At 43.1% G+C, this 13,895-nt stretch overlaps 1 protein-coding gene across 2 annotated transcripts in view; it reads left to right on the top strand.

Moving 5' to 3' along the window:
• The window catches only part of MCC (MCC regulator of WNT signaling pathway), a 478,671-nt gene that overhangs the window by 189,324 nt on the left and 275,452 nt on the right, over window positions 1-13,895 (top strand). Inside the window, exon 1 of one of the 2 annotated variants that reach the window (XM_054488737.2) lies at window positions 1,840-2,460. The exons of the other annotated variant lie outside the window; for it this stretch is intronic. Coding sequence (XP_054344712.1) covers window positions 2,404-2,460 — 57 coding nt within the window. The 5' untranslated portion in view covers window positions 1,840-2,403. Of the gene's footprint in view, window positions 1-1,839; window positions 2,461-13,895 lie in introns of those variants that run through there. 2 annotated transcript variants of the gene reach the window in all.

Below are 13,895 nucleotides of genomic sequence, written 5' to 3'. Positions count from 1 at the left end.
GTAACTCATGAGTGTGATTTAAATCTACTGGAATATCTTAAAGCACAGCTCTGATCTCCGTTATTTCTATGCTAAAAAACCTTTAGTGGCTCTCCATTGCCTATTGAGAAGGCCCGTTTCTTTAACATGGCACTTAAAACTGTTCACTATCTGACACCAACCTCCCTTTCTCACCCAGCTTATGCTGCAGAATGGAATGCCTGTGATCCCTATGCCCACTCTGCACATTCCAGTCTCCATCCATACTTTCTCTCACAGTGGCCTGGAACGCTTTCCCCTTACTTCCCATCTCTGCTGGGCTCAGCCATTCTTCACAGGTCAACTCACATGCTGCCTCTTCTAAGATTCCTTCACAGAGTCTTCTCTCCAGACCCTGTCCAGCCAAAATCATATTTCCCTCCTCTGAACTGCAGTCGCTCCTCATTTGTACTGTGTTTATGGCAAGTATCATTTTCTATCTAGAATTGTCATTTCTGTTCATGTTTTACAAGACGATAAACACCTTCAGGGCAGGGGCAGTGCTTGAATCTTCTTCATAGTTATGTATACACCACCGTTTCCAGCTTCAAGCATGCAGTTTTCAACAGATTTCAATGAAAAGATAAATTAAATAATGTAGCTTCCCATCTCCTCCCCATGCAGAATGTGCTCTAGTTTGGCAGTGCCCAAGAACTTGGGACGCAGTGCTCTAGAAAGAGCAGCAAACTCTTCCTAATCCCAGCAGCACCTCCATCAGGCAATGAATGGACTCAACAAGAAGGGGGCTGGGTAAAACGTTACATGCAAATAGTTGCACTCTGCCCCTTCTTAAAGAGCAAAATAAACATGATTTTTTAAAAAGACCATGGAAGTTTTCAATACAATGGCTTTTTCACAGAAGGCTTCAGGATATGCCAAGTTCTGTTATTGGGGATGGAAACATTTTGTCCCCATTGTGTAGAAAGAGACTGATGAGGTCTCTTAAGCAATCTCGCAGACCTACTGTTTTGAAGAATCAGAACATTTTTCTGTGCATCTCAAATTCATTGGAACTTTAACTTTGTGGAGAGAAAAATCCTAGTTCCCCTCTTCCCCCATCTCATCTCTCTCCCAATAGACACAGGATGTTTTACCTGGGGAACTCAAAAGTTGAAGGGGAGCTCAGATCCCAGGGGTGGACTGGGTATAACAGCCCCTTGAATCTTTTCTTAATCATACTCCACACTCCATAAATACAAATCTACCTCCGCTCAATTAAGGAAGGTCTGGGGGGTTGGGGAGCCTATCTGACATCTTTCAAGGGATGGGGGTTGGGGAGCCTATCTGACATCTTTAAAGGGATGGGGGTTGGGGAGCCTATCGACATCTTTCAAGGGATGAGGCCTCTATCTTCATTATGGACATGCAGAAAATGTATTCTGCCCCAGTGACAGACAGAGGGAGTTTGACAGTGGATTTACACTCGTAGCGTTGACTTTAGACTGATCAGGGAAAATGACTGCCCTGCACCCTTGTAAAATCTTACTGTTCCGTGAGAAGTGCACCGCGCTGTCTGATGTACAGTGTTTAGGTTTGTCTTGACCTTATTAAATCATGGAAAGCGGCTCCTATGAGGGAAGTTTTTTTTTTCTTTTTTTAATTTCCTGCACGATTATTCAGGTGGCTTTTCCTGTTTCTTCTCCCCCTCCTGGACTCGGGTCCTTAATTACTATTGCAGAGAACTGGAAGGATGCCTGCTCTACTCTCCCAGCACGGTCTCCTCTGCTCGGCCTCCAGGCTATTCGCCCCCACCCTTTTCTCCCTCTAGCCCCGCCTCCTCCGCGCACCCCGTGGCCAGCAGCTAGACAGCTGTGTTCAATCAGAAACCACTTACAACTCCAAACGATTCAAAGGGGAAACTTCGGCGTGAAGTGCAGCTCCGCTCCGGCTCCCTCCAGCTTTCTTTCCTTCTCTGGAATCCGAGGCGCGGATCTTCCTCGCCCCACCGCCCTAGTTTTTTCGGGAGCTCGCCGGTGCCCTCTAGGGTGTCAGCTCGTGCTGGGAGGTGCCCTCCATCCTGGTAATGGGGGGCAGCGAGGCACCGTAGGAGTGGCGAGGCGGCGCCCAGGGTGGTACGGCCCCGGAACGGGGCGCTGGGTGCGCGCGGGAGGGTCCCCGCGCGGGCTCTGCCGCTGCCGCAGCTGCGAGCGCGCCGCGCCACCGAGCCTCCTGCAGCAATGGCTCGTCCGTGAAACGCGAGCTACGGCTGCTCCTTTTAAGAGTGCCTGCATCCTCCGTTTGCGCTTCGCAACTGTCCTGGGTGAAAATGGCTGTCTAGACTAAAATGTGGCAGAAACGACCAAGCAGTGGATATTGAGCCTGTGAAGTCCAACTCTTAAGCTCCGAGACCTGGGGGACTGAGAGCCCAGCTCTGAAAAGTGCATCATGAATTCTGGAGTTGCCATGAAATATGGAAACGACTCCTCGGCCGAGCTGAGTGAGGTAAGAAACAGCTGAGGTCGGGAGCTAGGGTTTCTCGGGCGTTTGCTTTTCCACAAATCCCCCTCCCCTCGACCTCCCCGCAGCCCTACACGCTATCCCCCTGTGCTCGCAGTCTGGAGGCAGCGCAATTGAAGATTAAAAGATTTTCTGGATCTTGTTTTAACTTGTAGTGCTACTCAGGAAATGACCTGAACTGGCTTGATATTTCAGTCTGAAATGAGTGGCTTAAAAAAGAAACAACCTCTCACCAAGCCGCGAGGCGTTTTACTCACGACAGTCTGCATCCCGTGTTGCTTCCCACCCGCTTCCGCTAATTTATATACACCATTTTATTTCCCTGATCGGTAAAATACACGGACATTCCCGATGAGTTTAAGCCGACGGTAACTAATTTGGTGGGGGTGGTGGTGGTGAGGAGGACGCACTGGATTATTTCATCTCCCACTTGGCTCCCACGTGCGATGCGTTTGGCTACGTTCAGGCAAGGTGGTCTCTTCCCTAGGCTGAGATGAATGACCCGCGCTGGGGAGGGGTCTGGGGAGGCAGCACTTCAAAGCCGCTTTAGAACTTTATTTCCTGACCGGGTCTGGACTCCTGAGTCTTTGAGGCAGGCGCATTTGCAATTCCTGGGCTCCCACTGTAACCTATCCACTTGAGTGTTTGAGACCAGCTTTGAAATTAAAGCTACATCAAACACTATGCAAATATGTGAGCGGTAAGATGCCCAAAGCCATCTTTTTTCATGACTTTGGGGATGCTTCGGGCACATTCCTTAAAGCTTTGAATACCTGAAAAGGGGTGATGAGAAGCCCGTAGAACTGGGTGCTGAAAAGAAGAGGAATTCTATGTGCTTGGTGTCTACAGCTAGAGGCTTGGTGTCTGTGGGTTTCCCTCTTGGTACCATCACTGAGCCATTTATGGGGGCAAAAGTAGCATAAGTAGTCCGTGTTTCTTGAGTATGGCTGAAGAAAGAGGAAGAAAAGGAAAACAGTGTAAAAGCAGCCGGAAGGCAGATAATGGTGATGTCAGACTACCAATGGTGAAGGGAAAAATGAAGGGATGGAGTCCCTGGGGCGGGGGGGGGGCTATGTGTGAGGGAACACCTGGTGATGGGAAAGAGGGGGGATTAAATGGGGTTGGGGGAAACCTAGGAGGTCTGCCATCGGGCTGGTGAATGCTATTGGGCCCTTCCTGGTGCTCCTAAGTGTCAAGCTGCTGCTGTGCTGTTCCTGCTCCGGTTTGAAATAGCATTTTGAGGTGCTGGCTGAATGAAGTAGAGCATTTGCTAATCCTTATGGCTGTTGCCCCTGTGATGTAGAAGACTCAAGAAATGCTGAGAGTGAGAACTTAAAAATGGGAGGTGAAGGAGGAGGCATGAAGATTTAAGTGACTTTTGTCAATTTTATAATTAACGGTCTCAAATCTGAACTAGAACCCAGGGCCCTGCTCCATCACTAACCCTGTTTCAGGAGAAGCCTTTGGTGATCTTCTTAGGTCATTGAAAACCCCAAAACTGAAGGCATTTCTTTTGCAGAGACTCTTTGCCAGGCCCTTCACAATGTTTCTATGCAGCAGAGTGCTGTCCAGTAACCTTTGTTTAAATGAATCGCAGACTTAGGAGGAGGGGGGCTAGAACCCTGAGTGAAGGAAGAGATGTGAATTAACTTTAGTCCTATTGGCACGTCCTTGAGCACATTGGGTGAGCAGAGAATATGACACTCAGGTGCCACATAAAATTACCCATTTTTTTGCCTAGTTGTATCCACTCCTTAAGTAATCCCTATAAAGCTTGTAGGCAAATGAAAGAGTTGAGAGTGCTTTGTAGTCCCTGCATTGGCTGGAAAACTATTTGACCAGTATATGACATAATATTGTTCCTAAGGAAATAAGTTCCTTCCTCAACTATATCCTTTACCAGATGTTCTTTTCTTCTCATCGGTGTCTGCTCATTCATTTTTTGCTTTCTTTCGAGCCAGTTTTAGATTCCATGATTTAGTTGTACCTCTTTCCAATCAATGTTAGTTATCCTGCAGGTTGAATGGTAGTTATTTTTACTTTTTGCACATATTTTTAAAATTTTTATTTATTTATTTTTGGAGACAGAGTCTCACTCTGTCACCCGTGCTGGAGTGCAGTGGTGCAATCTCGGCTCACTGCAACCTCTGCCTCCCGGGTTCAAGCGATTCTCTTACCTCAGTCTCCCGAGTAGCTGGGATTATGGGCATGTGCCACCACGCCCAGCTAATTTTTTTATATTTTTTAGTAGAGATGAGGTTTTGCTGTGTTGGCCAGGCTAGTCTCAAACTCCTGGCCTAAAGGAATCCGCCTACCTCGGCTTGTACATATTTTAAATTAGAATATGTGTAAAGATAATTTGTAAGGCAAGAGAGTGTGTGGTTCATACCTTGTGGACCCTAAATCTCAGTTCAATTTAACATGGGCAATAACTTTAGTATTTACCATTTTTCTAATATCCACAGAGCAGTATCCATAGATTCAAATACAATTCGTTTGTATTTCTCACATTAGATCTTTGGTGTAGAGTTTCTATTCCCTGTCATTTTTCTCTTAAACACTAGTTTTTGCTTAATATCTTGTAGGGCAAAGTTGCCATTCACTTTTGACGGTTGAGTCCTCCTCCTCACCTGGAAGCAGAGCTAGTAAAACCCCTCAGGGCCCCTTTAGTGCCATATTTCTAATTGCCCAGGAGCCTCAATGCTGTCTAGAGGTCACTGTGGGGTCAGATTCAGCCTGATGTTTACTAGGCATTTCAGGGGCAGGAAGAACTCTGAAAAGACCTGCCGTTATCCTGGGTATCATAAACAAAATGGCTCCCATTGGTGTTGGCTTGCGGGCTTACTCCTTCTGTAAGGGTCCCCTAGCCATAGGAGTCATTGACTCTTTGACAGTAATGTTGACACTGACTCTGTAACATCCTGAACTAGAGAGTGAGTTTAATCAGTTTCTGGTTGTAATCTGCTGATCCTGTTAGTGACAGCAGCAAGCTTTGGTCAACCACTGAGGTGTTGGCCTCTGCGCCTAGTACTCCAGGAATGCTTGGATACTAGGGAGATAGGAGGGATTTGTGTGTGAGGGATACACAATTAGGAGACCTAGGGATGGGCATTGGGCATGAGGTGTTTTGCATGTGTGAGTACTTCAAGATGGAAAACAGGAAATTCATGAGTGTGTTCCTTTTGTATCTTTAGTTTGAACAATAGCCATTTAAGGTCCTGAGTTGATTACAGCAGATAGTAAAATTGCCTCTATGAACAAACATATTTTTATGTATTTATTGACCATAAATGCCTTATGTCAAGTCTGAACGTTTTTTTGAAAGCAAAGGAATTCATAGCAATAACAACAGAAATACAAAAGGAAAATGTAGACGGATAAGCTAGTGATTTGTTCTTTTTTCTTGGCTATAGCTGTTCCTGTCATAAAGATTTGAAGGGATTTTTTTTTTAATTGAGATTAAGGAAGGACTTCAACATCAGGCAAATCAAAAGCATTGCAGAAATTAAATGTTTGAATTCACCCTCTCTCCCCCATGATCAAGAAGCCGAATGGCCACACTTTAAGCAGCATTAAATTCTCCCGAAATCTGTCAAGGGACAGCTCTGGCATATTCTTCGTGGTGGTGACTTTTAGATCAGCAGTTAGCTGTATTGGTCTTGGTTAAATTTGTGGGGCCAGTATGTAGTTTAATCTTGTTAAACAATCCCAGGTACCTGGAAGGAAGATATCGTAAGGTTTAGCAATATTAGGGTAAAACTTGACTTTACTCCTTCTTGCAGAGTAGTTGTCTGCTTGATCTTGTTGTCTGGTAGACAGTTGCCTATTTATGTACAAAAATAAAAATTTATTTTTAAAAAATTTGTCCCTTGGCAGTCATAACCTCTGGAGATGAAAAAATATTCTTACTCAAAGAATTTGTACAAAGCAATCAACTTAAACTCTTTGCCTTTTAAACATTATTTAAACAATGGACAGACAAAATTCTGCATCACTAATTACTTGGAAACATTGGATGCCCCTGGAAATCATATTTCCCTTACTTTCTTCTTAGATCTTCTTTCAAAGCATTTTGTATCAGATCATTCCACTTCTGAATTAGGCCACAGAGGCAACTCTCCATGCTTTCACCATTTGCGTGTTGAGTAACTCCTGAAATGCCACCTCTTCATTGATGCTCTAATTAAGAAGGAGAATTGTATAGAAGAAAGTTGTTCTCTACCTAGATTATCTTTTGTGACTATCTCCAAGTGGCCATCTCGCAGCCGTGCTGTTCTTCATCATCAAATTAATTATAAAATATCAGCATTGGAAGGGGCCTGAAAGATCACCTAGTATTCACACACCCTTTTTTGCCTCTTTATACTCCTCTGTCTTTAGAAAATCACACTTCATTGTAATGAGCTGTTGAATGTCTGTCTTAGCCATAGCATTAGCATAAGCGTAAGAAGAGCAGGGTCAAGACCTGGTGCAGAATCCAACAAACTGCTCCAAAATTTAGAGGCTGAAAATAACCATCTTATTTACTCATGGATTTGCAGTTTGGGCAGAGTTCAGGTGGAGGACTTGTGTCAGTGACTAGAGCAAGAGGATCTACTTCCAAGATGGCTTAATCATATGAATGGAAAACTAATGTTGCCTGTGAATTGGGAGATCAGCTCAATTTTCTTCAACATGGGCATCCCTATGTGGCTTGGGCTTCCTCTCAGCATGGCAGCTGAGTTCCGAGAAAGAGGAGGTAAAGGTGCCTGTTCTCTTAAAATATGGAACTGAAACGGGCGCAGGATCATTTCTGTGTGTTCTGTTGGTCAAAACAGCTGTTTTCCCAACCTAGATTAAGGTTAAAGAAGTAAGTAGAAAACACCTCTCCAAGAGGGGTGTCACAAAGAATTTGCAACCAATTTAAACCCACTCCAGAAGCCACAAAATGACAGAGCCTTGTCCAAAACTCTGATTTCTCTCTTTTTTCTTTCCTTTTCTTTTCTTTTTTTTTTTTTTTTTTTTTTTTTTTGAGATGGATCCTCGCTCTGTTACCCAGGCTAGAGTGCAGTGGCGCAATCTTGGCTGACTGCAACCTGCCTCCCGGGTTCAAGCAATTCTCCTGCCTCAGTCTCCTGAGTAGCTGGGATTACAGGCACGTGCCACCACTCCCAGCTAATTTTTGTATTTTTAGTAGAGGCAGAGTTTCACCATGTTGGTCAGGCTGGTCTCCAGCTCCTGACCTTGTGATCCACCTACCTCAGCCTCCCAAAGTGCTGGGATTACAGACATGAACCACTGCACCGACCTTAAAACCCTGACTTCTTAATTCGCAGTGCCTGGCAATGGTTTTTAGTTTTTTGTTTTGTTTTGCTTTATAGCTATTCATTTTGTGGTTTGTAATAACTCTGAATCACATTTTCTAAGCACTTCTCAGATATTGACATGGTTGTCTAAAACTCTGAGGTGCCTTTTGTTATGTCCATGTTACAGGTGTAGAAATTATGGCATAAGAAGGGGGAAAAGCATATCGAAACTACACAGACTGTAAAAGGTGGAGTCAAGATTTGTGCCCAGGTAGTCTTTCTCCAGAGCACACACAGAGGAATCCATGTGTACATTAATTCCTTTCATTAGCTTCTGTTACTGCTTCAGCTTTTGATCACATGTTCCAAGGAGGGAGTATTGTATTTAATAAGCCTGTTTAACTTGATTTGTATTGTAATCCCTATGCAATACCCAGATATTTTGATAAAAATGAAATGATACGATTAGAGTAAAGGGATATAGTCACTGCCATAGCCTCCAAGTGGTGGAGGAATTCAAAGCATTGACTTTCCAGAGCCCTAAAAGCAGATTCGTCGATAAGAAATAGTTGTGATCCTCATTCAGTGCGGGTTGGGAGGGAGGCTTCTATTTTTTTTTTCGCTGCAAGGAAGGTGGAATATTACAACCTGTGACCCACTACCTGTGTATTCAGAGGCATCTCAGAGATTGATGTTACGATATTTGAGGTGCCAGAAAGAGAAGAATAAAGCTTTAAATATCTTAAGAATTAGGGCTTTCCCACCCCTGCAGGCAGGGCTTTAAGTTCCTTCTACAGTTGGCCAAATCACTGTGGGGCTGCAGAGTGCCAAGGCTTGGGGAGAAAGCCAAAGGGGCCCAGCGAAGTTAGTGGCCAGGGCTGCATGGCAAGGCAGTGGCTGACAGCCAGGTCTTGCAGAAGCACATGCTGAACATGACGTTGAGGTCCTGAGTCAAACGCGGTGGATAAGGTGAAGTAGATCAAGCCACAGAGATGGTTCGTTTGGCTGGAGCCAGGTGGAAGACAAGAAAAAGGAGAACATGTGATATGAACAGAGAAGTTACTCAAAGACCAGGTAGGTGATGAGAACTGGGATGGCCACAGACCTGGAAGCAGGGAGAGAAGCTTGATTCTGAGGAAGTACTTTGACCAACTGGGAAGCTTTTAAGTCCCAAGACTTCTTATCTTAAGGAAGCACCTTAGAGGTAGTTGCTACCAATTGGAGATGCCAGAACCCTGAGTGAGTGGGCACACTTATCTAGAGTAGGGAATGTCATGGTGATACTCAGGAAATAAAGTCAAGTGTGCGGTTGTAATAGCTGCCTAGCTGATTTACCCAATGCAAGTCATGAGGAAGGCTTTCTCCCAGGTGGGGCTGCAATTGGAAGATCAAACCTGCATTTATAGCAAAATTAAGAAGCTGTTGATGGGCTGGGCGTGGTGGCTCATGCCTGTAATCCCAGCACTTTGGGAGGCTGAGGCAGGTGGATCACGAGGTCAGGAGTTCAAGACCAGCCTGGCCAAGATGGTGAAACTCCGTCTCTACTAAAAATACAAAAGTTAGCTGGGCATGGTGGCGGGCACTTGTAATCCCAGCTACTTGGGAGGCTGAGCAGAGAATCGCTTGAACCCAGGAGGTGGAGGTTGCAGTGAGCTGAGATCACACCGCTGCACTCCAGCCTGGGCGACAGAGCGAGGCTGCCTCAAAAAAAAGAAGTTGTTGCAGATTTCAAAGTTAGTTTTTGATACAGGGAATCAAATTACAGAAAATGAAAATTATATTTTAAGCCATCTCTAGATTCTGAGAGAGGGGTTTGTGTTGGCAAGGTTATAAAATCAGACAAGCCAAAGAAGACAACAAGAATTGATAGATACTAGTTAGGACTTGGATTATTTACATTGGTGAGGGGATGTCATAGCAGAGATAAATTGTATGTAATTATTTTTTTGAACCCTCTTTCCTCCCCCCATATATCTGCCCGGATTCCCAACAGTGATATCTTTCACTTTTGGGGGTGAAAAAAAGAAAAAACTAAGTAATGTGGATTACACAGATAAACAGAAGTTCAATTTATAGAGTAAATATTTACTGGAACTACAGAGATACCCTGTCTTTCTAGCAAATGTCCTTTTTCTCTTGTTGACTAGAAACAGCCAAAATCAGTACAGAGAGGAAAGAGGAAACCTTTTCAAGGGTTTTCATTGCCACAGGAGTGAATAAGGTTGTAAAGCACTTTTCATGTATGAATCTTTCAAGATATTTCTTAATTTCAGCAAAGACCTTAAACGTTGAGAAAGTCTTTTAGGGAAAAAAATCCGTAATTAGCAGCTATTAATTCCAATTGCCATACAAAAAACCGTATGTTGAGTTTGTTAACTTTGTAAATAAGCAATAAAAAAGCCTATTGAACTGGGAAATTTGTATGGTGAAGGTTACCTGATGTTTTGGTTGGTGGAATATTTTGAGCAGATCCCTTGTCATGAGATTTGATCAGTGCCTGGAACGCGCGTAGGACTTATGGGGCCAGAGGTGGAAATGCATCTTAAACCAAACTCTATGGTGTGTGATTATTTGAGAACAGAAAGTTTTATGAAACCTCAATGTGTGTGCGCATGTCAGTTAACTTCAGCTGGGGTTGTGAGAAATACTGAAGCAGTTGTCAAAGGAAGAATGCCAACTAGGGAAAAGATTGCCTTGCAATTAGAAAAGGATTGGAGGCCTCTGACTGGTTATGTGGTGAGAATGGGAGTAATTCCTTGTTCCTGTTTTCCTATGGGTTGTGTGAACTTGTACATAGAACACACAGCACTCTTAGAGTCTTCTTGCTCTTCTCCCAGCGGCCACCGGTGTCTCCAGGTTAGTTGTTCCTTCCCTTATCTGTGTTCAGAATACTTACAAGTTGGCCTCCTTGGGGAGACCATGAGGTCTTTGAAGGCAGAGACAGAGTAAAGTTGATCACTATATTGCCAGCACCTAGTCAATATGTGGTAGATAGGATATCAACAGACTTTGAAGTTGCTGTTTGGACCAAATCCCAGTTGCCATTTTACTGTGACAGATGTGTTGGATTAACTCCTTTTCTATTTTGGTTGAAGTACCCATTCGATGGAATTTAGTTTGGTCATTTTGACTGTAATTTATTATCTTGTAACCGTTCACATATTCAGTCAACAAATATTGTGTGCCTTCTACATGTCAGATGCTATTGTAAGACTGGGGATACAGCAACAAACAAAACTGATGTAGTCCCTGTTCTATGCATCCTACACAGATACATAGACAATACACAAATGTTCAGTGGTGATATGTGCTGTAAAGAAAAAACTCTCAGGGAATGAAATGGGGAGGGATGCTGTTTGAGTGATCAGGGAAGACTTCACTGTGGGAGTCTGTGAAATGAGGGACACAGCCATGTGAAGATGGGGGACAATCATTTCAGGCAGAAAGGAAGAATGAGGGCCAAGGTGCAGAGCCCAGGGCACTCTTGCTATGTTTCAGGAGTAGCAAGGCAGCAATGATTGGGAGCAGAGTGAGCAGGGGGAGAGTGGAAGGAGATGAGGTCCAAGAAAACAGCTCTGGCCAGATCACCTAGGGCTTCATAAGCCCTGGAAGAGTATCTGGATCTCCCTGGAGAGTTTTGAACACAGGCCTGAATTTGTTTTACTTTCTTATTCTTTTCGTATTTTGTGGGGGTGGAGGGTGGGGTAGGCAGGGGGAGATGTAGGGAAGAGAAGGAATTAGCAAAGAAAAGGCCTGGAAAGTTGTGTTCTGAAAGCCAGTTAAAGAAGGTATTTTCAGAAGAGGGCAGAGTGATCCATCATCAGATGCCTCTCCTTTGGCTTCCCGCCTTTGAAGCCTGTGTATATTCCCAAACTTTCAAATTGTGTCATTTTCTGTAATCAAAAGTAATTATTAGGTACCATAAAAATACACTGTAATTATTTTTTTGACATCTTCAGAGTATGTGAATTCATTTCCCCCTAAAAAGGAATGGTTTAAAAAAATGAGTGGCATGGACACTGGCCAAGAATGATTTGAAAATCGCTTTCTCTTGATTGATGGTTCAGTATTGATGGATGCTGATGATGTAGAATATGGGTGGGTTTTGAATTAGAAAAACTGAAAACTACTTTCCACTGTCACATGGACCCATTTCCTTCAACTATTTAGAATCAGACTTTATTTTTATGAACTTTAATATCAATTTATTGATTTATAACAAATATAACTGCAAGGAGATTGGAATGCTGACACTTATTTCCTATTGAAATACTGCTTGGCAGTCAGATTATGACCAGAAAATTGCTTGGCAAACATGGAATCAGACAAAGGAAATGCTTCTGTTGGGTGGTGCTATTAAGCATATATTTGACTTAAGCGATATCTTGTCCTAACAATTTGCATGACTGATAAAGAAACTGAGGCCTGAAGAAGGCTTGCTAGTGGCAAAAGGGGAAATGTAGTACTGAGATTTTATTTTTCTAATTCCCAGGGATATTTTTTTCTCTTCTGCCTCAACTTCCTCTATTTCTATATTACAGGATATTTACATTAAGGTATGTGTTTTGGAATATTCTGTAATTATTTTAAAAGGAGAAAGTTTAATTCTTCAGTAAATCATATCTACATACAACATTATTACAGATCACACTATCAAAATACAGTTGACCCTTAAACCATGCTGGCATAGAAACACCAACCTGCCCCTACCCCTGCAGTAGAATTCCGTTTTGCAGGCTGGAGTACAGTAATGCAGTCTGCAGCCTCTACCCGCTGGGCTCAAGTGATCCTCCCACCTCAGCCTCCCAAGTAGCTGGGACTAGAGGCACATGCCAAGACGTCCGGCTAATTTTTGTGTTTTCTGTAGAGATGGGATTTTGCCATGTCACCCAGGCTGTGCATAACTTTAGACTCCTCAAAAACGTAGTTGCTGATAGCCTACTGTTGACCAGAAGCCTTACTGATAACATAAATCAATTAACACATTTTATATGATACATGTATTATATACTGTAGTCCTAAAGTAAGCTGGAGGAAAGAAAATTATTAAGAAAATCATAAGGAATAGAAAATATATTGATTATTCATGCAGTGGATCATCATAAAGGTCTTCATCCTCATCGTCTTCATGTAAAGTAGGCTGAGGAGGAGGAAGAGGGAGGTTTGGTCTTGCTGTCCCAGGTGGCAGAAGCTAAGTTTACACATGTAAGTGGATCAAACATTTGCAGTTCAAACCAGTGTTGTTCAGTGATCAACTTTAATTAGTAATAAGAATTTATTTTTAGCTTTAACTGTGGTTTTAGGATGTGTTGTAATTGTCTGCTCTCAACAGGCTTTTATTGGCAAAGATTGTTGGAGCCTAGCAGGGACAATATACCTTTCTTTTTTGGGGGGGAATAATGAGATGAGCTTACTCTTTGGCTGGTTTGCTAGCTACTGTATGTTGACAGGGAGTGATTGGTCAAGCCTCTCCTTTCTTTAAAATTTCTCAGCATCCTTGATAACACTTGTTTTCTGTTTCTTTTTAAAAAATTTTATATTTTTGATTGTAGCTATCCTAATGGCTGTGAAGTGGTATCTCATTGTGGTTTTGATTTGCATTTCCCTAATGGTTAGTGATGTTGAGCATCTCTTCACATGTTTGTTGGCCATTTATACATTTTCTTTGGAAAAATATCTGTTCAAGTCCTTTGCCTATTTTTAAATCTGGTTTGGCTTTTGTTGATGTTGAGTTACAGGGTTTCTTTGCATATTCTGGATTGTCAATCCCTTAGTCCTCTTCTCCTTTGTCCATTTTTTATTTTCTCCATATTGGGGCTTTGTACAGTACTCACACCTTGGTATTTCCAGTAGGAGTGAAAGTGAGTATAAAATACAGCCCAAGAGTGAATGGCCTCTCCACAGAAAATAAACGGGCTCTGCTTAAGCCTAGGAAGGCTCCTCCAGAGTGCCCAAGAATAAGAAGCATTCTGATGCTTTGTGGGTCCGGGCTACTTTTCACAGGCTGACACTCAGCAACTCTACTTGTGGCCTGACTAGCAATGTCAGGCAGGCACAGAGTTCAGAATTATGTCTGTGACATTTGAAGAGTTACAGTTTTCCACCAACATGTGATTTCACAGTCTTCAAAGAGGA

The sequence above is a fragment of the Pongo pygmaeus genome, chromosome 4, assembly GCF_028885625.2.
Source record: "Pongo pygmaeus isolate AG05252 chromosome 4, NHGRI_mPonPyg2-v2.0_pri, whole genome shotgun sequence".
In the NCBI taxonomy this organism is placed as follows: Eukaryota; Metazoa; Chordata; class Mammalia; order Primates; family Hominidae; genus Pongo; species Pongo pygmaeus.
Note: the sequence above shows the minus strand (reverse complement) of the source record. Positions and strands in the feature narration are given on the sequence as shown.